The following is a 26058-nucleotide window of genomic DNA, read 5'->3' as shown; positions in this document are numbered from 1 at the left end:
CATCTGAGTTGGGCCGCTCTGACAGCTGCTGAGCTTGTCACACACATAATTAGATGAACTGCTCGAGCACAGAGACTGAATGTGCAGTGCCATTTAGTGACTGCTGCACAGGGACCTTGATGGTAATTGAAGGCACAGTAGGGGGGAGCCTTAAGGAAGTCCCAAATCAACTACTTCTTGCTCTAGTAACTTAACATTTGACTTGGAATGATCATCTGAAACCTCCCAGGTGTGGGGCCAGCTCACTCCGAAGGGCCTGAGCTGCTGGAGTGGACGGTCACTTTTCTCCCCACGCAGGCCTTCCCCTGAGCAGCCTCCTAGAGAGATAGCTGTCAGAGGGGGGGCTCCATGTCTGTCTGTCCCTTCACTGTGCCCCTTCCTTCCTCCTCTTTCTGCAATGCCTTGATGACTTTCTATGACAACATATTACACAAGAAGAACTTAGGGGAGGAAGTTTTGCCTTGGCTCATGACTTTTTGGGGGGAGAGAGTTCACGGCAATGGGAGTATATGGTGGAGGTTGTTCACACATTGGTAAACCAGGAATCAAGAGCAAGGCAGGATCCAGGGGCTGGGTATAATCTTCAAGGTCTGCCTCTAGTGAGTCACTTCCACCAGCTGGGTCCCATGTCCTAACAGTTCCTTCTTAAGCTTTTCTCCTCAAATGGTGCCAGTAGCTGGAGCAAAGATGTAAACCATGAGTCTGTGGGGGCTTTCTAGATCCAAGGCATGACACCCTCCTGGACCAGAGAACCTACAAGGCTTTTGAGCAAGGTCCTTCTTGTGGATCCATCTAATCTTTTCTGTTTTCTGTCTGTTTTATTTTTTTTTATTTTTTTAAATATTTATTTATTATGTATACAATATTCTGTCTGCGTGTATGCCTGCAGGCCAGAAGAGGGCACCAGACCCCATTACAGATGGTTGTGAGCCACCATGTGGTTGCTGGAAATTGAACTCAGGACCTTTGGAAGAGCAGGCAATGCTCTTAACCTCTGAGACATCTCTCCAGTCCCCTGTCTGTTTTATTTTTCAAGAGAGGGTTTCTCTATTTAGTTCTGAATATCCTGGAACTTGCTCTGTGGACCAGACTGACCTTGAACTCAAAGAGGCACCTGTCTCTGCCTCCTAAGTGCTGGGATTAAAGGCTTGTACCTTTAATACCAGATGGATCCAGCCCAGTGGATCCATCTACTCTTTGCTGAGAGGCCTTATAAGGGGTTCCTGTTCTGTATCTTTGGGTCCTCAAAGAGGCTGTATGTTGAATAGTCACTAATGTGTGGATTCAGCCAAAAAAAAAAAAAAAAAATTAGTAGAACATCTCCAGTGACCTAGACAGAGAAAAATAAAGTAGACATCTACATTTGTAAGGCCGATCAGTATGGAAGGGAGCTAGGCACTGGCAAGAACTTATCACGGAAGGAATCCTGGACTCTGCAGAAGTTCTCCTGGCACGCTAGCTAGCTTGGAGTTCACTCAGCAAAGTCCTGGTCCTGCATGTATCATATCAAATCATATCATATCAATCCATCATGTATTTATCTACCATTTATTAGTCTGTGTGGATGATCTTTATGCATTTATATTTATATGGTATATGTACACATGAGAACAAAGCACAGAGGTCAGTGGAGGGAGGGTGCTGGGTACCCCCCATCTCTCTCTACCTTATGCCTTTAGGACAAGGTCTCTCATTAATTGGAGCTTGCTTTTATTGACTAGGCTGGCAGCCAACAACATCCAGTGGTCTTCAGGTCCCCACAGCACTGAGGCTACAGGGGATCTCAAGATCACACCCAGCATGTAACGTGGTTGCTGGAGTCTAAACTGTTTCCCATGGCTGTTCAAAGAGTACTCTTCAAACCTCAGCCATTGCCATGGCCCTCTGTGGGCAACCTTAAATAATTCAATGGCTGTGGCAGAAAGGGCTAGAGAGAGCTTACATGGTTCCTGAAGGACCCAATGCAAAACCTTTCCTTTTGACTTTAGGATTAGAGGGGGAACCTGGCAGTGGCCAGCACACTGAGGACGTTAGACAGAAAGGGGAGTGTGTAGAGACAAGCAGGAGGGGTGCCTGAAGACAGCAGGGAACAATGGCAGAGGTGGGGAGGCTCGGAGGCTGTGACTCGTTTCTGTGCATGAAATCAATGCAGTGCAAGACTTTCTCAGCTCAATAACTTATTAGCAATTTTTAATTACTGGATTGTAATTAATTCATTCAGAGTGCAGCTGTTCTGTGGAGCACACCACACATGCTGAACTGATAGGGTTCTTGTGAATTTGCAAGGGGCTCCTACCAAGACATTTCTTGCTGAAATTCAAGGGGAAATATTCAAAGAGCAGACTTTGTTTGAAGTCATTTTCTTCTCTACTCTGGAAGCAGATTCTACAAGTGGGATAAATGCACTCCAAGGGGGTTGAGATGGGGATGCATGTTTATGCTGGGATGTGGATTAATTTTCACTTCAGCCAATCTCTAGTTTTCTGTATGGATGCTGACCAGCTCCATGGAGTGGGAAGTACCCTGTCTATAGATTTCTCTCTATCCTTGAGATCTTGGTATCCCTGGCTAGAGAAGCTGTAGGAGGAGAGAGTACAGATGCTAGGACGGGAGCTGACTTTCTTTCCAGCTGTTCCCCCCTCCCCGCCTCCCTCATACGGAGTCAGTTGAGTTCACACTGTTCTGCTTGGTCCTTAACTAAGCCCCACCCCTCCCCAGAACCCAAAGTTTAGACACTTGATCTTTTTTGCACCCCTAGAAATCCTTCCCCACTGTTTCTATCTGGCAGCCCCTCTATCCACCTCCTGGTCTCCTCTGCCAAGCATGCTCATGAGCGCTTGCTCTCCTTCCCATCTGACAGATGAATCTCTCCCTCGGTTTCTACTAGCATTTCCCTAAACCCTTTGTATACTCCAGGAACCGCTTCCTTGCTGGGTATCAGGTTCTCTTGCTTCTTGCTAATCAGTTAGTAAACTCCAGTGACTCATCTCTTTTCATAGAAGGAGCCATTCGAAGGAGGTCAAACGCTATCACTTACTAAAGAAACAGGGAAGGCCCATCTCGTCTCTTCTAACTCAAAGGAAGACCTAGCAGCCTTCACCTTTTGACTCTTGTCCAGCATTGCACTGCAGTTCTGTGTAGCTGGGCTCAAGGGTACTTGAGAGGACAATCTCAAAGAAGGAAGGCCCAGCACATGGTCACTTGGCTTCACGCACTTGGGCAGCCAGTAGCGGGGAAGTTTGGTATGGAGGGGTCTTTGCCCGTGTTTGCTGGAAAGCTGAGAAGGGGATGTGTGGGGGGAAGCTCTGTAGGACACACCCCATCACCTGGTTCTTCTGCTTCTGTAATACCTCAAAATGCTACTGTTTTATGACTAATTCAGTCTGAATCCCAAGCCTTCACAACCCCAGGCTAATCTCTCGTTCTTTCTCTGTCTGTCTCTCTTTATCTGTCTCTTTGTCTGTCTCTGTCTCTCTCTGTCTCTCGTCACCATGTGGTTCAGGTTCACTTTGAATTTTTGACATTCCTGCCTCAGTTGCCCCAGTGCTGGGATGACAACTTGTGCCATCGTGTCTGGCTAATCTGGAAAATGTCCTCACAGACGCGCTCACTGAAGCAGTTTACCAATCTCATAGGCATCTCTCTGTCTAGTCAAGCAGATGATCAAGCGTGACCATCATGGTCATGTAAGAAGAGATTGGGGATTGTATAATGGCTTGCACCTGCCCCTTGAATGTATCCAGCTGTTTGCAATGACATCACAATCATCCGAAGCCCTCAATACCATTCAGAAGTGTTTGATCAGAGCAGTTGTGGTGGCCCATTTTGTTTTCACAACACCCCAAGGCTGTTATAGCCACTTTACAGATGAGGCCAACTTCAGAGTCCTAGTCCAGGGAAGCATAGAACTACACTGAGCGCCAGAATCCTGAACCTTCCCTTGCTTCTTCAGGTCTAAGTCTTTCCTTGTTAGAGAACTTCTGAGCTAGAGGGACTGCTCATCTGGCAGAATTTAGCCACACCCCATTCTGTCACCAAGTCAGCAGCAAGATCTCACACATCTTGGCGACTAGAGTTTCCGTGGTTGGCATAGTCTAGGATGAGGCTGGCAGGACAGGAGAGACTTGTACAAGAATAGAAAAGGCCCTGGGAAGGTGTGGAACCTAACATAAGTTCTGAAGGCACCAAGATGCAAGTAACAGCAATAGTAATAATAATAATAATAATAATAATAATATAACAGTAAGATAAAAAGAGAGGTAGAAGGAAAAGAGGGTTCTCTGGCATCAAGATTTGCTTTATTAATGTGTGAACAAAGAATTGAGTTTTCCTGGTTGTTCACCAACACTTAAGATTAAAAAGGAAAAAAAAGCCAGGGTGTTAGAGCGAGATGCTGAAGTTAAGTGCACTTGCTGCTCTTGCAGAGGATGGGAGTTTAGTTCCCAGTGAGTTTAGTTACAGGTTCCTGTAACGTTAGCTCCATGGGATCTGAAACCTTGTTCTGGCCTCTGTGAGCATGTTCACACTCACATACATGACCCAGAGACCCAGATACACACATGCATAGAATTTTAGAAGGGTAAGTCTTTGGAAAAGGATAGAAAAATCTAGCGACTGTGTGGCCTACTCCTTTTTTGGTAAATGTAAGTGGAAATTTTCTTCTTGGATGTCACTAGCACAGCTGCAGGCCTCTGGATGCTGAGCCATCTAAAGAACATCTGCAAACACAGCAGGCTGAGGAAGTTGAAGAGTTCACTTAACACAAACTTGAACCACCTTTTCTTTCTGCGTTTCCATAATTTCAAGGTTTGTTTGGCATCCTTCTGAACTATGCCACCAGATCAGCCAAATAACATGACTCTAGCGTGATGAGGGATTGCTTGGAAGACACGCTCACAGGAGAGAGAGAGCACGGCTTTAAAACCAAGTCAGAAAAATAACTTCTAGAGTGAAAACCAGTGTGCAGGAGGACCGTGTGTGGTAAGATGCCTTCAAACATGAATTCTGCATGAAGCCAGGCTGTGAGTCCCATTCACTATCTCGGGTGCATCATCTTGGTGGTATTTGGAGTTGAGGAAAAGCATGCACAAACAACCTTTCCCCCACCTCTCCTTGCTCCTGACAGAACACGAGATGCCCAGCTTCTGGCCCAGGAGATCTGGGATTAAAGCCACAAATTTGGGTAGAAGCCATCCGAGTTTAGTCTGATTTTTTTTCATGCAGACCAATGATCCCTAAAAGACACTTTGAATTCTGTCACCATAGCAACTGGGATTGATTGATACCAGAAGTTTTCTTATGAACAGGGGGCTTAGAATTCTGACTCTTTTCTCACACTGTGTGGAGAGGGCTGTGTGTCACCATCCAGCCCTTGGCAGAAGCTTTCCCCGCAGGGGCTGTAGACACAGTGCCTTGGTCCAGTGTGATCTGCCACAGTTCTCCCACTCGATCAACACCCTGGCCCCGTTACAAGAGTCCATATATCGGCTTCTGGGGACAGGAGCACTCCTGGAGAGTGGAATCACATGTTCGCTGGGAGAACGAAGACAGACGATTTTAGAATTTGTATTTTTTGTGGGGAAAAAAGTGTTTTAAAATTTTCTGTGTTAATAACTTCGTGGAAGTTTGGGAGATCAAGCTGCTATCAAACAGACTGCTGCCACTTTGAGGTGGAGACAGCAGATGGCATGGTCCTGCACACCCTCCTCAGCTGCCACCCCTCAAGCCTCTGCCTTTGGCTTTCTGTTGGAGCCACGGCTCTGGGGGGGAGTTCCTTGCTCAGGATGATCTGTCCTCTGCCCCTGTAAGTCCTTGCTAATCGGTGCCTGGGTCCTTCTAGTTTGCTAGACACACCCTAGAGGAATGTTAGAGGAGGAGGCTGGGCCTTCCTGCCTGCCATGACTGGAGCCAATGTTCACATGAGGTCTTAGAGCAGGGGTTCTCAACCTGTCGTTTGGCAAGCCTCTATCTCCAAAAGTATTTACATTATTACTTATAACTGTAGCAAAATTACAAGTATGGAGTAGCAAGGAAATACTTTTATGGTTGGGGGGATCACCACAACACAAGGGACTGTATTAAAGGGTCACAGGTCACAGCATTGGGAAGGACGAAAACAACTGTGTTAAAGGACTTTCCAAGAAGTCCAGACCTAAGGATCAAGGGGAGAGAAGTCCTGGGTCTAGGTAGGCACGTCATGACAACATCAGTGCTTGGCACTCAGTACCTCCTACATCCAATCTCTAGCCACTATTAAGCTATTTGGGCTCAGAAAGTCCCCTCAAGAGCTTCCCAGGCAAACTTGTCCCTGTCTGTCCCTGTCTCTGTGTTCTCTCCAGTTTGGGCATCTCCATGCTCTAACTCTGTGGCCACATTAGCTGAGAAGAAGCAATGATGGTTCCTATCAGATGCGGTGGGCCAGGTCCTATACCATATGATCTTTTGTATTTCCCTCACCTTGCACAGCCAGAGCAGATAGTGATGGCCACTAGACCCATGTTATAGCTGAAGGAGAGGATGGACCAGAGCAGTACAAGAGAGATACCCAGGGTCACACAGCGGAGACATACCAGAGCCCAGATGTAACCTGGTATTTAGGGATATGTGCAGACATTGCTCGCTTGAAGAGGGGTCTGGAGGGGACCAGTTCTGCATGGTCGGGGTTCACAGAACCGGTGGTTCACTGCATTAGGAAGATTCAGTGCATAAATTCAACCACCACAGAGCCTGCTGGAGGCCGCCCTTGTCATCTCTCATTGCGGCAGGGTTTGTGGCCGTTCTTTCCCTCGTGTGAAATGAGAAATGCCGTTTGAATAAGCGATGGCAAGGGAGGCTGTGCACACTCCAATGAGGAAATAAAAAACCTTCAGAAAGATGCAATTTGGGGGATATTGGAAACCAGAGGATGGAACATCAGTCTATAAAACTCAACACGCCCAATAAAGCTGGAGCAACTGGTCAAGTGTTTTAGTGTGCTCGGTTGCCGGGGAGGCGGCGGGCATGAGCTGGGCAGCGCTTCCAGGCATTTGTCCTCAGCTCATTGTGGTCTCATTTGCATAATGCACCTCATGATTTTGAAGCACCTTAACATTAGCGTCATGAGCACAGCCATGAAAGCGTCTGAGATTATTCCTGTCACAGGCTTAAGTGTATCTATCTTCCCAGAGCCCCCTCCACCACAGCCAACCCAGAACCGCCTATTTGTTACTTGGGTGTTGGTGGCTTGGGGCAGAGGGGGTGGAGGCTCACATAACTGTACTTCTCACCTAAGGCTGTGACTACCCAACCTAGGCTTGTGTCCTACGGCGCACACACATGCTGGAGGTAGTCACGGGGAGCCTGGGAGACCCAGCTCATCACCACAAAGTAGTTCTGCAGCCCTTGGTGGCCAACACTGCAGACATATGCCCCTCTCACCTTCCTTGCTCTATCCAAAGCAAACCTTTGCTCTCACAGGATCGGGAGCAGCTCTCCCACCTCCTGTGTCCCTAGGGACCCTGGTACAGGTAGGTCCGTTCATCTGCCAGGTTCTGCTTCTGTGGCTTAGTGCACACATGGCCATTTGACTTTAGGCTTACAAGCATCTCTGCAGGCCAAGGCACATACTACGTGTGCTGAGGCCACAGTGACATAAGAAGACCATTCTAGCCTTCACACCCACATGTATTTGCAAGCCTCTGAGCACACAAAACAGAGCCCCTCCCTGGGGCTCTTATTGTCTGGCCCTTTTCTTCCCACCTGAGCCCAGCACAGAGTGAGTTCTCTGGACTCTGACTCCACTTGTATGTTTGGCTGTCTTGGTGGTTTCCTGATTTTGTTCAGAGCTTCTCTGAACAGGCAAGGCATGGGATGTTCTCCCACAGGCTGGGGATCACTCTGTTGGTATCATCTGGTCATTTTATATGTACAGTGTCACTTCCTGACTCATGGAACTCTGCTTCATGTGGTCTTCATTGTCACTTTGCAAGGACGTGCAGTGTGGAGACTTGGGTCATAGCCTGTTGTCTGGTGCCTAGAGGATACAGATGCCACTCCAGTTAAGAGTTCGGCTTGACCTCCCTAGATTCCGTTCTCCAAGGGTGGTGAAGGGGTGAGGATCTCTGGGGGTGGATCTCAGCCTAAAGACACATTGCTAAAAAAGGTCTCTGCCGCTACAGGGCTAATGTACCAATCCTTCTCCTTGCTTTCTCTACACTTGTGACCTGTGCATCCAGCACCGTCATCGCCTTTGTTGAAAGAGAGTCAGGAGATCCATCACATACTCTAAGGCCCAGGGCAAGGAGCCCTCTCCTACCTTTGAGGAAGCAGTCCTTGCTGTGTACGCTGACGATTCTCTTGCCCAGCAGGCAGGCTGCACGGCGAAGCTCACAGTGGTTCCCATAGAGCCTCCCGTCGGAGCCGCACACGGGCATGTAGCGGGGCCTGCACGCCTCCACGCAGTGGCACGGGGGCCGCCCTGTGGCCCTATCGAGCAAGCACCTGCTCCCGGGGCTGCAGGGTTTCTTCCCACAGGAGGCCGACAGTCCAGGACTAGGAAGACCTGTGGATGCACACAAACACAGAGGGTTAGCTCAGGGTTGGAGAACAGAGTTCATGTTCCTCTTTCAGGTCACAAACACTAGAAAAATAAAGACCTCAACTTTCCGTGAGGCTGAGGTGACCCAAGGTGGGACAAAGGACCTTAGGGTCTACATGGAGTCCATGTTCCTCCAAGAAGTAGCTACAGGAGTCAAAAATGTGTATTTTCCTGTGTATGTTTTCATGAGGTTCACCCTGAACACCTCAGACAGGGCACTTGCTCCTCCAGAACCCATGGGAGGCCTTGGTGAATATTTGTGCTTTCATAGGCTTGCTCTTCCTTGCTGTCAACTGGATCAGTGAGGACGTTCAGTCCTCCCGTGCTCACTAAGGGGTGCCTTAGACCAGAGGACAGACCTAAAAATCACCGGTCCCGTGCCTTGAGACGACTCCACACACCAGAACTCTATCAAAATTATCAAACTGGTTCCTTCCCCCATTCCTACCTCTGTCTCTTTCTTTTTTCTCCTCTTATTCTTTTTACTTTCCTTTTTCTTTCTTTTGAGACATAGTCTCATTTAACCCAGACTGGCTACAAACTCCTGATGCTCCTGCCTCCACCTCCCAAGTGCTGGTACCACATGCATGGGCTACCGCACCCACCTTTCTCTTTCCTAAGTGATGACCTGCAGCCAGGCTGTGCATTAGGTTTCTGAGAGATAAAGATGAATAAGCTGTAACTCTACTTCTCTCCGACCTAGTCATTCTTGTTGAAGGTGGAATGTGACAAAGCCATGATATAGTCAAGGCTGGTGCTGTAGTTTAAATGAGAATGGCCCCATAAACTCATGTATTTGAATGCTTGGTCCCTAGTTGGTGGAACTGTTTGGGAAGAATTAGGAGATGTGGCTTTGTTGGGAGTGTGCCACTGGGGGTGGGCTCATGCCATTCTGGATTAGCTCTGCTTCTCTCTCTACCTTACTCTTGTGGATGAGATGTGAGTTCTCAGCTACTCTCAAAACCATACCTGCTTGCTTGCTGCCATGCTGTCCACTATAATGGTCACAGACTCATTCACTGAACTGTAAGCTCCCAACAAACTCTTCTATGTGTTCCTTTGACCATGGTATCTTCTATCATAGCAGTTTAAAAATAACTGAGATGGGCAGTCCAGGAGCAAAGACTATAGCTGTAGAGAGAGCTGAGCAGAGGAACTGAGGAGTGCTACATTGACCCTGGGAAGCTATTGGAGAGTCTAGAGAGGAAGTGTGGCGAGGAGGCAAGTAGGAAAACCACACCACCAGCAGGGCCACCAGAACCCTCCTCTAACCCCTGACCAGTCCTCTCCAGCTTGATCTTGTATCTGTGGACAGAGGGCTGAGACCCGGGAGTTTGGGGATGGCACACTGCTTGGGTAGCTCCTGTGTCTGACACCCACTCACAAGGATCTCGGGACAGTAGTGCTCAGAGCTCACATCTAGAGGCAGGCAGCTAGGGGGTGGCTTATTTCACTGATAAAGTGAGGCGTCCACAGAGAACACTTAACTGATAGTCCACCATATGAAGCGATGGCAGGGAATTAGAGGATGACTCCATGCCACTAATGACAGCATGTGGCATGCTGGGAATGAAAAAGAGAACCCAACGTCCAAAGAATTAAAACGTGGATACAGAGTTTATCTGCTTTATGGTTTGATGCAATGATCTTTCATGCTTGTTAAGGTAGTGCACATCTGTCATCAATGCATCTTGGAGGTAGCAGCAGGGTGATCAGTAGTTCAAGGCCAGCTTTGGCTACATAGTGAGTTGAGACAAGCCTGGACTACATAAGACCAGGTACCAAAAACTCAAACTAAAACACCACTTAAGCAACCTAGTCGAAACAAACCACGTCCCATATAGTAGACAAGACAGGATAGCCCTGGTCATCGACACTGAGCCTTCCACTCCTGGGACAAACACACATATAAGGGGAAAACCAAGACTCCTTTTCCTGCTTTGGGTTAGGTCTGCTTTTTGTCATCATAGATTTGAAAAGGAAACAAATCAGTTATGGGAAGATTAATTACTTGATTCAATAACTCATTTAAATTCCCCTAACCTTGGCAAGTTAAGAAGTGTATTGACTTTTTTCTTGCATCATAATAAACTCGAAGGTCAACACATCTCTGCAGAGCAAGAGCGCAGATCCAGAGCGGGGCGTGAAAACCTCCTTTATCCACGGTCTGACTGCGCCCACATCTCTGCTAAGACTCCGTGGCACTATGAAGCCACCCCTCCCACCCTTTCTGGAGGTTGAACAATGGCAGTGGGAAGGGGAGGGTGCAGAGAGCAGGCTCTTCATAGAGGAGGGTCTAGGCTGGAAGCACCCCTCTCATGGGACTTGGGGTTGCTTGGCCACCAAGTGTGTTTGATTAGCAGCCTTCTCCTGGGCTGTTGAGAAATGGACCACCCTGGAAAATGCTGACAGCTTCTAGAAGAAACTAACACAGTGGTGAAATGATCAGTTTTTGTTTCTTTCCTAAGACAGAGCAAGGAAGTGAAGGCTTACCCTAGATGCTGTTTCAATAAACTTCCCTGTGCAAACAGAACAGACTGACTAATGGCTCATTTCGAAAAGAAACCGCTCAAGTCTTTGGCTTCTGAGATCCAGTTGTGGGGTTTCTTCTCCAGCTGTGACACCCCCCCTTTGTTCCCCCACTGGCTATCAGCTCCAATTTACCCTGGGGGGTATTTCTTCTTAGTCAGCCCGCATTCCTTCCCTTTACCCACTGTCCTGGAATGAGTGCTCTGACTCTAGCTTTAGGAGGCTCCACAGATTCCAGGCCATTGCCCCCTTAGGTTTTAAAAAACACAACAATTTTAAGGACAATTAGTATCAATGTTCCAATGCCAGGTCAGAGGTTGGCATGGGGAGGGAGATGGGGGTCACACGCTGTGATCGTTCATTTTTGCCTGCCTCTCTCCTCAGTGGGGCAGGAAGTGGAAGATGGAGGCATGGAGGATGATAGACATTTCTCTGGAGTGGGCTTCTGCAGTCAAGGGAACCAGAGACCTGGAGAGACAGGGGAAAGGGAACTTCAGAGACCACCTTTGTTCAGATGGGGGCAACCTCTGCACTTGGCACTCTTCTTGGAAAGGCTGGATTGTAGCAAACACCACTGGGGTCCATTGCTCCATGATTAGCTTGCAGGTGACTTTCTATAAACCGTGCTCTGAGGGGGTCACAGTTAAGAAAACATCTGTGCCAACCTGTGGCCATGGAAGACAATGAGAACGCTCACCTTCTCTCCCTGCTGTGAAAATCAGCTCTCGGCAAATATTTGATTTCTAGTCATTTGCAATTAAGATAAAAGGAGCATGGAAGCCCCGTGTATGTCCCTCTCCAAGACTGTGGCCCTCACCAAGGCTGTGGCCCTCACCAAGGCTGTGGCCAGCAGGCCCCATGGGGAGCTGAGCCTGCCCAGGGAAGGGACAGGCGTGGATGGAGACGCTGACCATGAGGTAGTTCCTCATTAAACAAGCCCCTCATCGCCACTTCCTTTTAGTCATTAAAGCAGAATGAATTCCCCACTCCTACCGGGACAATGATAAAACAGTAATGGAAAAGGTAACGGAGTGAGACTCCCGGCAACTGCCTCCAGTGTTTATGAGGACAACCGTGATGCGTGAAAAAGATAGCGTGCGCCTAATTTATAGTCATAAAGAAAGTCATTTACCCAGGTTAAAAACTGATCATCTTGCCAAATAAGCTGCTTTTCAACACTAATTAAATTTACGGAACATGGGGAGACATGGGAATTGATACATTAAAGGGATGGTGGTACAGCCACAAATCTATTTGTACTTGTTGGTGCTGAAGACCCTCTGCTGTCGTTCATAGACAATTCTGGACCAGAGTGTCACAGACCTGGTGGCCGGAAGCTCTGAGCTTGGTTGTATAAGGTGGGGGACTCAGCACTAGCCTGAGCCCCAGGGGAGGCTGCTCAAGGTGGGCGAGTTCCAGCACAGCCTCTGGAAGCAGAAAAGTGGAGTCCGATACACCTGTGGCTTAGGATGTGGCTTCCTCCTAGCCCAGCGTGCTCAAGAATCCAGGTGGGTTACTTTGCTTCCAAACTCTGGCTCCTTGGTCCTCCAGTATACCCAGGAGTGTTCCCATCTCAGAAATGGTGTCCAGGGTGACACATGGGAAAGCTACAGTTGAATGTCCCTTTAGATTTCGTGCTGGCATGAATTATGATTGTGACAGAGTTAAGGAGACAGAGTTTTTCAGAGGTGGCTAGGGCACTGGCACTTCTTTCCTTACTGCTGAGGCGAAACAGCCAGCAAAAACAACCCAGGAAGCAAGGGTCTCCCCTGGCAGCCAGTTTCTTGATGGCACAGTCCATCACGGCAGCAAGGGCATGGGGCAGCTGTCATGTGGCATCCACACCCAGGACGCAGAGCGGGATGGATGCAGGAGCTCAGCTCACTTTCATTAGTCTGGGACCCCAGTCCACGGGATGCTGGTACCCACCATCCATGGTAGGCTTTCCCTCCTTAGCCAAACCTTTCTGGAGACATCTGTATCGATGGGCCCAGAGGTGTGTTTCTAAATCCAGTCAAGGTGACAGTGAAGCTAGGACAGCCATGATTGCAGGAGCGCCAGCACGGAAGTGAGGGAGCCAGGACACAGGTGGGCTCCCCATCAACTCATTTCGTCACAGCCCTAGCCCTCTCTTGCCTTCTTGTCAAACCACAAAGCAGTGCAGAGGCCATGTTTTTGAATTTTTCCAGCTTCCCAAAACAAGAACAAATAAACTTCTGTGGTTAATGATTTGCCCAGTCTATGGTGTTCTGTTAAAGCTAGAGAAAATGGACAAACATGAGGGGAGACCCATTCATTTTTCCACGTGGGGATGAGGATTGCTGGCTGGCATGTTTTTCCTAGTGTTGTGTCTCCGTGTCTAGAACTTTCCTTCTGCTTGGTACAGATAGCAGCCCTGCATTCCCCTCAGCAGGTCTTGCAAATGTCTGCTCGAGATCTCAGGTGGAGCCACGTGCCTTCCGCTCACCACCAATGCCTAACAAGACCCCAGGATAAAGCTCCACAACTCCACCCACACCCTGTGAAGCCACAGTGAGGTTCCGGGGAAACCACTCACTGCTGGCTGAGCTCAAAGAAGGAGTTGGATACAAAAAACAGAGAAGAACCAAGAACCTCAAGAGTCTTGTCTGCTCTCTGCCACAAACCCTTGCCTGGGACAACAGCCATGTTCAGCTTCTGCCGGCAGAGGCATTCGGAAGAAAACACATGGTCATCTATGCATTGTTCCTCGTGTGTGTGTGTGTGTACACGTGTGAGTGTGCTAGTGCATGTAATAGAGGCAGCACATACATATGGAAGCTAGAGGTCAACCTCAGGGATTGTAGGTGTCATTCTTTGATGGTTTTATCTTTAAAGAGGAACTTATTTTTATTTATGTGTACTCATGTACATTTGCATGAGTTATATGTGCCATGTGCATGCAGGTGCCAATGAAGGCTGGAGGGCATTGGAACCCCTGTAACAGGAGTTACAGGTAGTTGTGAACTACCCTATGTAGGATGAAGGGAACCAAACCCCGATTCTCTCCAAGAGCAGTAAGTGCTCGTAACTGCTGAGCCATCTCTCCAGTCAGTCTAGGGATCCTCCTGCTTATGTTTTCCCAGTGCTGGGCTTACAGGCTTTGGACATGGGTACTGAGAGTTGAAATCAGGTCCCCAATGTTTGCATGACAAGCATTTTACCTCCTGAGCTGTCTCCCCAGCTGTGGTTATGCTATGCATGAGGGGAACTGGAGAAGTGAACCACACACAGAAGGAGGAAGCAGTGAGGTGGTTGGCCATGGCATAATTGCCAGTCAATGACCGATACAGTTGGGCAAACTAGGACCTCTGGGCTTACCTTTGCCACCAGAAGGAATAATTTGCATTCTTACTGGAATAAATGTATAAATTCATACATAACATTACGGTCCGGGCTGTTAACGAATGGCAAGTGTTATTAAGGACTGAGCTAAACAGAGCAGTGACCTGCTAGCCTAGGGCTGTGGCTTAGGTGGGTCTGTAAACAAGGCACCAGCCTGACACTATGACTTGTTTTACTCCCAGGGAGCCTGGGCGGGGCTCTCATCCTTCCCAAACTGGGGTTTCAGTCCCAACCTCACAAAGAGACCCCAGAAAAGGAGGAATGTGGGGGTTCCAGATAACTAAGTTTGGCTTTAGAGATACAGATAATGCTGCTTAGACAGGCACCATGGGCAGGAGAGAGGGAGCCAGGGCCAGAAGAATGCTCCTGACCTACATCAGAACTTGTTGCTGGGCTTAGTGTCTGCCCTCAAGCAACCGCACATTTCAAACCTTTGTTTTACCCAGGCCTGAGGCCCGTGCTCCTTGGGGCTTGGTGGTAGCTTGTGACCCGAGGCAAGCTCCCTGTGTTCTTTCTTATTTAAACCGTGAATGATGTATGTTCTTCACAAGATGGCTGAGAGGACTGAAAAGAGATTGGTACTCAGCAAAGGCTGGATCCAGAGCTTCTGAGTCAGTGATGGGAAGAGTACACAGGGCTGGACATGAGGGAGCCCTGTGACTAGTCAAATTCAAGTGCCCAGGAGCCTGGTGGGGTGGTGACTGCCTTCGGGAGACGCGTTTATGTTGAAAGTATTGACTGAGTTTATACGGCAGACTCAAAACAGCATGCCTCCCAATATTGCCCAGAGGACACTTCTATTGCACTTTCCCCAGGATTTGCTCAAGCTGGGTGAATCTGAAATCACAAGCTGTCAGGACAATGTGCCTGGAGTTGATTGACTGGAGGACAAACTCTGTGGGCCTCACCAGGTCCCCGAAGCTCACTGTCAAAGGCAGTCTTACGGGAGCCAGGGCATCAGTACTCTTGTGTGTCCAGGCATGCATGCGTGTGTGCGTGTGTGCGTGTGTGCATGTGTGCATGAGTGTATGTGTGCCCCCAGGTATGTGGAGGCTAGAGCATGGGAATCATGGGAGAGGGTAGAAAGGGGGGAGAGAGGAAGGGAGGGGATGGAGAAAAATATATAGTTCAATTAAAAACAATTTAATAATAACAAAAAAGAAAATAGGTGGTCAGGAAAAAACCCCAGAAACTAATCTCCACTATTGTTTATTTTAATTAGTTAATTAATTGCATGGTGCTAGGACTGAAGCCCAGTGTCTTGGGCAGGCTAGCTAAGTTCAGTCAGGTCAATGCTCTCTTATACTTTCTAGAGCCCTTTCCATGACTATTAACAGCTATCTCCCCTCTGCTATGTGGGGAGACAATAGCAACTCTGGTCTCACTATTTCTAGAACTTTCTTCCAAGCATGAAAGGAGCTCCTGGTTATGTCCCCGGACTCTTTCTGGCAGTTTGCTAGCTCACTACATTCTTTGTCATACAATTGGGGATCTGTGCTCCCCAACAGCAGGCCCTGTGGTGGGGCCCTAGGCAGCCAGTGGGGGAGGGGAGGGTGTCTACAGCATGAGGCCTCTGTGGTATCTGGCTGAGGCCAGTTCCCACCTCTCAAATATTCCGGGGCTGACAGAGTCAGTTGTAGAAAACCCCAGGTAAAGACACATCTGATGGACGTGGGTGGAGTCCCAAGGCTGGCTGGTGAGAGATGGGAGGGACAGGGAAAAGAGGTGGCTCTCAGGGAGGGGAGAGGAAAGGGGGTGACTCACAGGAAGCAGAAGGAACAGAGACAATCAGAGTGTCAGAGGAGGAGAGCCCCTGGATTTGTGAGGAAACTCTGTTGCCTCAAGAAACCAAAATGGAAAGAGATACATTGGAACTGAAAAGACTCATCTCCCATCTGGCATATGGCCACCGTTCACTTGGGCTCTTCCCGCTACAAGACTACAGAGGGAAGTCATCTCATTCCCTTCCCTTCTGCATGCTCAACCATGCGATCTGAACCGGCTTTGGAGGAGTTACTTTAGAAATCTTCTTGCAAACAAAAACAGCATAAAAATGCAAAGCACCAAAGGAGTTTTGCTCGGGGTGGGGGGTGTTTTGGTTTTTCAAAATGGCTTTATTTTAGAGTACTGCATCCAAATAAATTCCTCTCGCCAAGTTCTTTCCAAGAAGCCCCTCCAGCTGCCATCCTTCTTACCGCCAGCAGGCCCAGCATTGCCCCACATGGTACTTAACTTCCTTGTCACTCTCTCTGGCTCCTCTGAGTTCCCTCCGTCTCAGAGCTGAGGGCCCCAGCGGTTACTAGTTTCTGTGACTGTAGAACCGACCTGTGGATGCCCCAGTATGTGGGTTTGCTCCAGTTTCTCTGCTCATGATTAAAGGGCACTGCTCCTCTGGCTGTCTCCAATTATTTCAGGGATTACTGTGAAGGCACTCGGTGGGAAGAGCTGGAATGTCTCTTGCCACTTTATCCCTGAAAACTTACCAGGCTAAAATGATGCTAACTTCCTCTAGCACTCTATACACTTTGCAAGTGTAGCCTCTAGGTCAGTCCCATGCCATGGATGTATCTCAAGATGATAGATAACATGTTGTCATGGTTACTGTTAAGGTCACCCCGACAGGATCTAGAATCACTTAAGAGGCAAGCCTGCAGGCACACCTGGGAGGGACTGTCTATTTTAAGTTAGCATCTGAGCATGCCTGTGTGGGAGTAATCTGATTAGACTATTGAGGTGGGAAGACTGCCCACAAAAGGTGGTACCATTCCCTAGGCTGGGATCTTAGCCTCTATGGAAAAGGATGTGAGCTGAGTACAAGTATTTATTGCTCTCTGCTTCTTGTCTGTGACCAGCTGCCTCAATCTCCTGTTGCTATGATGTACCTGCCACGATGGGCTGTACCCTTGGACTGTGAGACAAATTCTCTGTTTCGGCGTATTTTAATCACAGCAAAAGGAAAAAAAAGCTAAGAAGCATGGTCTCTGACTCAATTATACTTTTCAAAAAAGACTAAATTGGGGCAAGGGAGATGTCTCAGTGCTTAAGAGTATTGCCTCCTCTTCCATAGGATCTGGGTTCAATCTCCAGGACTCACAAGGTGGCTCACAATTGTCTATAACTCCAGCCCCAGGAGATTCAGTGCCCTCTACTGCTCTCTGATAGACACACATGTAACGCACGGACATCTATGCTGGCAAGACACCCATATACCTAAATAGGAATAAAAGTTAAATATTAGTGCACACACGAACGACTATTTTATAATCAGTAGGGTGCCAATTTCTCCTCAATAACTGTTCTTTTATCTCAGTGGGACAACTTGCATAAACATGTAAGTTTGGTGGCATGTCCAAACTTGGCAATACTATCAGATTCTAGGTGTGACGGCAAGTTTTAATTGTCAGCTTGGCACAACCCAGAATTCATTTGGGAAGAGGGTCTCTGTGAGATATGATCTTGCTCAGGTTGACCTGTGGTGATGTTTGTGGGGCCTGTTTTGCTTGCACTGATTTGCATTGCATTGATGTGGGAAGGTCAAGCCTAGAACTGGGTGACATGATTTCCTCACTTAGGCCCTGGACTGTGTAACAGCAAAGAAAGCCAAGCACAATATTCAGGCGTGCACTCATTCTCTCTGCTTCTGACCATGGATGTGGTGTGGCTGTTTGACCTATGTTGACTTTCCCCACATGATAGACTTTAACCTGGAACTGTAAGCTCGAACAAACCCTTTCTCCCCTAAGCTGCTCTCTGTCATGCGATTTTATCACAGCCACAGAAAGGAAATCCGGACACTAGGTTCAGTGGAGCTGAAACCTCTGGCAGGTGGGCTGAGGGACTTGCTGGGTCTGCTCCTCATGAAACCAGAAGAGTTCATGGCCATGCCTTCCTCTCTAGGGACCAAACAAACTGTCTTCACAACAGGTTCCCAGGATCAGTGGTCATCCACCAGGGCTGTTTGTAAGATCACTACTGCATTAGGCTCTGCACTGTAGCCCAAAGATCCATCACAGAAAATAACTGTATGTATCAAGAGGTCTGGCCACCATAGAGAAGAGGAGAAACAGACAGAACTTCCAGAGAAGGCCAACTTAAATGGCGTCACAAAAATACCCAAACTCCAGGAGAATCTAGTAAAGAACATGCCTTTCCTTTTTTCAGAGAACATGGTTATTTTTTAAAATAGTTTTTTTTTGTTTTTTTATTATTTGCAAAATTTTTTACATAATACAACAAAATATCTCCAACACCAATTTTCCCTTCTAACTCTTCCTGGATCCCCATAAGACATCACCTTCTCAATTTTATGCTTCCTTCTTTCATTTTATTAAATTGATTTTTATTGAGCTACATTTTTCTCTGCTCCCCTCCCTGCCTCTCTCTTCCTCTTTAACCCTCTCCCATGGTCCCCATGCTCTCAGTTTACTCAGGAGATCTTGTCTTTTTTGACTTCCCATGTAGATTAGATCCATGTATGTCTCTCTTAAGGTCCTCATTGTTGTCTAGGTTCTCTGGGATTGTGATTTGTGGGCTGGTTTTCTTTGCTTTATGTCTAAAAACCACTTATGAGTGAGTACATGTGATAATTGTCTTTCTGTGTCTGAGTTACCTCACTCAATATGATTTGCCTGCAAATTTCAAGTTGTTATTATTTATTTATTTTATTTATTTATTTATTTATTTATTTATTTATTTATTTATTTATTTGCTGTGTAGTATTCCACTGTGTAAATGTACCACATTTTCCGTATCCATTTTTCAGTCAAGGGGCATTTAGGTTGTTTCCAGGTTCTGGCTATGACAAACAATGCTGCTATGAACATAGTTGAGCACATGTCCTTGTGGTATGATTGAGCATCCTTTAGATATATACCCAAAAGTGGTATTGTTAGGTCTTGAGGAAGTTATTTTCCTAATTTTCTGAAAAATCACCATACTGATATCCAAAGGGGCTACACCAGCTTGCACTCCCACCAGCAATGCAGGAGTGTTCCCTTTACCCCACAACCTCTCCAGCATAAGTTGTCATCAGTGTTTTTGATCTTGGCCATTCTTACAGGTGTAAGATGGAATCTCAGAGTTGTTTTGATTTGCATTTCTCTGATGACTAAGGATGTTGAGCATTTCCTTAAGTGTCTTTCAGCCATTTTAGATTCCTCTGTTGAGAGTTCTCTGTTTAGGCCTGTATTCCAATTTTTTTTTATTGGATTAGTTGTTCTTTTGATGATCAATTTCTTGAGTTCTTTGTATATTTTGGAGATCAGACCTTTGTTTGATGTGGGGTTGGTGAAGATCTTTTCCCATTCTGTAGGCCGTTGTTTTGTCTTGTTGACCATGTCCTTTGCTTTACAGAAGCTTTTCAGTTTCAGGAAGTTCCATTTATTATTTTTTTTCTCTCAGTGTCTGTGCTACTGGGGTTATATTTAGAAAGTGGTCTCCTGTGCCAATGCATTCGAGTGTACTTCCCATTTTCTCTTCTACGAACTTCAGTGTGACTGGCTTTATATGGAGGTCTTTGATCCATCTGGACTTGAGTTGTGTGCATGGTGATAGATATGGATCTATTTCCATTCTTCTACATGTTGATATCCTGTTATGCCAGTACCATTTGTTAAATATACTTTCTTTTTTCCATTTGATATTTTTTGCGTCTTTGTCAAAAATCAGGTGTTTGAAGGTATGTGGATTACTATCTGGGTCTTCAATTCGGTTCCATTGGTTCTTCTGTCTGTTTTTATGCCAATACCAGGCTGTTTTCAGTACTGTAGCTCTGTAGTAGAGTTTGAAGTCAGGGATTGTGATGCCTCCAGAAGTTCTTTTATTGTACAGGATTGTTTTGGCTATCCTGGGTTTTTTGCTTTTCCATATGAAGTATAGTACAGTTCTTTCAAGGTCTGTAAAGAATTTTGCTGGGCATTGCATTGAATCTGTAGATTGCTTTTGGAAAGACTGCCATTTTTACTATGTTAATTCTATCTACCCAAGAGCATGGGAGATCTTTCTATTTTCTAGTGTCTTCTTCAATTTCTTTCTTCAAAGATTTAAAGTTCTTGTCATACAAGTCTTCCACTTGCTTGGTTAGAGTTACTCCAAGATATTTTATGTTATTTGTGGCTCTTGTGAAGGGTGATGTTTCTCTGATTTCTTTCTCAGCCCATTTATCATTTGTATACAGGAGGGCTACTGATTTTTTTGAGTTAATCTTGTATCCAGCTGTATTACTGAAAGTGTTTATGAGTTGTAGAAGTTCCTTGGTAGAATTGTGGGGTCACCTATGTAAACTATCATATCATCAGCAAATAGTGAGAGTTTGACATCTTCTTTTTTGATTTGTATCTCCTTGATCTCCTTTTGTTGTCTTATTGTTTTATCTAGGACCTCAAGAACTATATTGAATAGGTATGGAGAGAGTGGACAACCTTGTCTTGTTTCTGATTTCAGTGGGATCGCTGTGAGTTTCTCTCCATTTAGTTTGATGTTGGCTGTTGGCTTGCTGTATATTGCCTTTATTATGTTTAGGTATGTTCCTTGTATCCCTGCTCTCTCCAAGACCTTTATCATAAAGGGATGTTGTATTTTGTTGAAATCTTTTTTGGCATATATGAGATGATCATGTGGTTTTTATTTTTTGATTTGTTTATATGGTGGACAACATTGACAGATTTTTGTACGTTGAACCATCCCTGTATCTCTGGGATGAAGCCAATTTGATCATGGTGGATGATGATTCTGATGTGTTCTTGGATTCGATTTGCCAGTATTTTATTTAGTATTTTTGCATCAATGTTCATGAGTGAGATTGGTCTGTAATTCTCTTTCTTAGTAATGTCTTTCTGTGGTTTGGGTATCAGGGTAATTGTAGCCTCACAAAAAGAGTTTGGCAATGTTCCTTCTGTTTCTATTGTGTGGAATAATTTGAGGAGTATTGGTATTAGTTCTTTGAAAATCTTGTTGAAATTCCATTTGATTAGAATTTTTTTTTCCCAAGCCTTTTACTTTGAGGTGATATCTGTCTTTAGGGTTGAGGTGTGTTTCCTGTATGCAGCAGAAGGATGGACTCTGTTTTCCTATCCAATCTGTTAGCCTGTGTCTTTTTATAGGTGAGTTGAGTTCATTTATATTAAGGGATATTAATGACCAGTGATTGCTATCTCCTCTTAATTTAGTTTTCGTTGTTGGTGATGTTAATTTGTGTGTTTTTTCCCTTCTTTGGGATTTGCTGCTGTGATATCACCTATTGTCTGTGTTTTTGTTGATGTAGCAACTTCCTTGGGTTGGAGTTTTTCTTCTAGTAGTTTGTGTAGGGCTGGGTTTGTGGCTCGATATGGGTTAAATCTAGTTTTGCCATGGAATATCTTTTTTCCTCCTTCTATGGTGATTGAAAGTTTTGCTGGGTATAGTAGTCTGGGCTGGCATCCATGGTCTCTTAATATCTGCATAACACTTGACCAGAACCTTCTGGCTTTCATTGTCTCCATTGAGAAGTCAGGTGTAATTCTGATAGATCTGCCTTTATATGTTACTTGGCCGTTTTCCTTTGCAGCTCTTAATATTCTTTCTTTATTATGTATATTTAGTGCTTTATTATGTGGCAAGGGGATTTTTTTTTTGATCCAGTCTATTTGGTGTTTCTGTAAGCTTCTTGTATCTTTCTTTAGGTTGGGAAAATTTTCTTCTACGACTTTGTTAATTATATTTTATCTGCTTTTTGAGTTGAACTTCTCCTTCTTCTATACCTATTATTCTTAGGTTTGGTCTTTTCATGGCAGGGATGACCCAGTCTTAAAGGGCACTGGCTGCTCTTGAGAGGATTCTGGTTCTGTTCCCAGCACCTACATGGCAGCTCACAATTGTCCCTAACTGCACTTTCATTCTAAGGGATCTGGAGCCCTCTTCTGGCTTTTTTGGGTACTGCACATGCAGTGCACTTAAAGGCAGTCAAAACACATGCATTAATATTACAAAAAAAAAAAATATCAGTCCTTCAAAGTAAAATTGTTAAGGAAGAAGGAAGAGAAAATCCTTTAAATATGTCCCCATAGATAGCCAATCTCAGAGTGTTTCTGGTTAAAAACTGGGAGTCAGCCTGGCATCGTCATTATCACCATCATCATCCAAAAAGAAAATAAGCTGAGATAGGGGTATGAATTAACCTCAATGTTTGAGAAAGAAAGGCAATGAGCAGTTTCCACTGGGTGCTGCTGAAATGATCCAGGTATGGTGGTATAGGTCTGTGATCCCAGCAACCTGGGAAGCTGAGGTAGGAAGGGGTTCAAGGCCTGCCTGGGTTGCAAAGGGAGTTCAAGGGCAGCCTGGGTAATGTATTGAGAGCTTGTCTCAAAACTGCAAAAGTAAAAAGAAGGCTGGAAATGCCGCTTGCCTACTTGCCTAGCATGAGCTGGGTTCTAAGTTAACACCCCATACTGCAAAAAGAAAAAAAAAATAGATGGAATTATAAAGCAACTGTGATGAAGCAGGTGGACAGACAATAAATGCGTCAAAATTCACCATTATACTCTACATTAGCAATAAATAATTAGACACAAAAAAGGGGAAAACAGTCCTCTCACCATAATGGCAAAATCCATAAAATATTTATGAATAAATTTGACAAGAAAACCATAGGACCTATGTGAAAAGGACTATAAAATCTTATTGAAGGTCATAAAATAAGATTTGAACAAATGCAAAGTCATTCCTTATTCTTCCAGGGGGAAGACATTCCCATAAATTTATACATTTAATATAATCCTTTTGAAACGGTATAAAGTGGTCTTTAAAAGTTCATTTGAAAGAATAAGTGCCCTCAGATAAAGAAGGAAGATAAGAGAAGGATGGGGGTGGTGGTGCCTGGCCCCGTGTTAGAAGACCAGACCAGACCAGACCAGACCAGACCAGACCAGACCAGACCGCTGCTGACATAAAGAGTGATAGGATATTGAGGCAGAAACAGGCAAATTGATGACCAAAAAATAAGAGAGGACCCAGAAATAAGTCTTAACATATATGAATGTCTATGTGACTAGAATGTTCATTCCAATAGGTGAAAAGGTCACTACTTCACAAATGGCATTGGTGCAGCTGGTCACCCACCTGCAATAAAATACTGGAACACACCCATAACAGCCCTCCCCCAACCAAATTCTAGAAACATACATGCCTCAATCATTCTTATTAAGTAATGAGTGGATATGAAAAATAGCCAACGAATAATTGAGTTTATTAATTTGATAAATTGATGTTAATTTATTATTATTTCCTAAGGATCAAGCCGGAGGCATTGTGTATACTGGTAAGTGCTGTGTATACTGTGGACAGCATAGGCATTGAAGTACCATGAGCAAGCATGTCCTCATCCACCTGCTTAAAGATGAGGGTTGTGTGTGTGTGTGTCTGTGTGATTTTGCCATTTGCTCTTATCCCCCGAGTCCTCCTCTCCATTACTCTCCACCATGTTTCCTTGAGACAGGATCTCTCATGGAATGGGAAACTTGTTTTGACTGGGGTGGCTGGCTGGTTAGCATGCCCCTGAGATCCTCCCACCTGTCTCTCCATTGCTGGGATTATAGGCATGCACACCTATGCTGACCATTTTACGGGTTGCTAGGGATCGGAACTCAGGTCCTCATGCTTGCTGAGCAAGTACTCTTGCTCACTGAGTCATCTCCCTGTTTCCCTCAGCTTCACATTTTATGTAATATATTGTTTGCTTCATATACTTCTTATTTTATATAAATGAGCCATGTGCATTCATCTGAGATCTAGTTCCCTTGATTTAATACTGGTAGCATTTTTATCCACATCCTTTCATATACCTATAATCCACTCATTTCCACTGTGTTACCCATTGTATGGTCTATCATCATACACTCAAGGTCTATACAAGGTCTTCCATTCCACTTTTCTCAGCTCTTCTTTCATTTTCTTATTTGGGGGCAGATTCCTCCCTCTACTCATTTAAAAATTAAATACAATTTATTTTTAAAACAGGTTTATTTTCTATGTCTGACTGTTTCACCTGTACGAGAGTGCACCACACACTTTCAGAGCCAGGGAGGCGGGAAAGGGCACTGGATCCTGGAGCTGGAGTTACAGATGGTCACGAGACACCGTGTAAGTGCAAGGAACCAACCTGGGTCTTCTGGAGGAGCAGCAAGCACTCTTAATTGCTGACCCACTGCTCCAACCCCAAATGTACTTTCTTTATTCTTTGGTTTACAAAGTTCATTTGCAAGCCATAATTAACTGAAAGTCTAGAGTTAATTAATATTTTACTCTCCATATAAAGACTCTTAGGACAAATGAACTCTGGCCACTTTTCTTGACTTGAAAATACTCCCACATGTATTGATTCTATATTTACCACAATACCTTCTTATGCTTCAAATCCTCTCAGCTGCATTCGTCTAAAATGTCCATTTTATTTACATATTGAGCTGCAGTGTTGGAGGGTCAATGCCAGGCAAATACTCTACCACTGAGCCATTCATTTAACCTGCTTTCTCACTTTAAACAGATATTTAACTAACTTGAATAAAGTATATAATCTGAAATAAAGGTTTAAATGGTCTTTAAGAAGGAAATCAAGAGAAGGGCCACGTATCAGAGGCCCACGTGTTAGCACATTGAGGAATCCCAGAAAAAATAAAACCCTCAAACTGGAAGCCGTGATCTAAGTGCAGAGGCCCTGGTGCAGAGCCGCTCCTGCCCTGCGCTTGCTGCCTCAGTCTCTGTGAACTGTGCTCGTGTTGATCTTGGGGACCTGGTTTACTTGGGACCTCCACCCCCTTTGGCTCTTACAGTCTTCTCACTTGCTCTTCAGAGGGGTTCCCTAAGCTCTGAGGGCAGGGATTTGATGGAGGCATCCCATTTCAGGCTGAGTGTTCCAAGGTCTCTCGCTCTCTGCACACGGTCTAGCTGTGGGTCTCATCTGCTGCAGGAGGAAGCTTCTCTGCTGAGGGTGGAACAAGACACTCATTAGGAGTCATTTGATCACTACTTTTTTTTAAAGATCAGTATTATTTATTTTTTACCCTAGGTCCCTAGGCTTTCTTGTCTCCGTTTCTTGGTCACCCAGGCAGTGCTGGGTATGGGTTCCATCTTGTGGCGTGGACCTTAAGTCAAATTAGCTACTGTTTGGTTCCTGCGACAGCCTTTGTACCACCACTGCCCTAGCACATCTTGCAGGCAGGACACTATTGTGGATGGAGGGTTTGTAGTTGGCTTGGTGTTTATGTTTCTCTTTTGATAGTGCGCCGTGTACCTTCTTCATACACCGAAGATGCTGGAACTTAGGGGTGAAGGCTCTATGTTGACACTAGATTTCCATCTTCAATGGGTTATGGAGGTGTTGTCTTCACAATGAGGCCTTGCTGTCAGTCTGTGGAGAGCAACCTATAGCCTCGGCAAGAGCTTGTGCTGTTGGTGGATTCCTGTGAGGCTCCTTTGGCCAACAACTCAATTAGATGTAGCCCACTTCTGGTACTGGAAACTTCATCTGGTGATGAGGCACAGCCAATTTGTACTCTGTCTCCCCCATTATTTGGTGATTTCATTTAGATCATCTTCATATATATACATATTTTAGGAAG

The 26058-nt window shown here is 45.6% G+C and overlaps 1 protein-coding gene across 1 annotated transcript in view; it reads right to left on the bottom strand.

Annotated features, from left to right (window-relative positions):
* The window catches only part of Fstl4 (follistatin like 4), a 430872-nt gene that overhangs the window by 189277 nt on the left and 215537 nt on the right, over positions 1-26058 (bottom strand). The window contains exon 4 of the mRNA XM_057776294.1: positions 8294-8539. Within this exon, the coding sequence (XP_057632277.1) occupies positions 8294-8539 (246 nt within the window). The remainder of the gene's footprint in view (positions 1-8293; positions 8540-26058) is intronic.

This window comes from Chionomys nivalis, chromosome 7, assembly GCF_950005125.1.
Source record: "Chionomys nivalis chromosome 7, mChiNiv1.1, whole genome shotgun sequence".
Taxonomy (NCBI): Eukaryota; Metazoa; Chordata; class Mammalia; order Rodentia; family Cricetidae; genus Chionomys; species Chionomys nivalis.
Note: the sequence above shows the minus strand (reverse complement) of the source record. Positions and strands in the feature narration are given on the sequence as shown.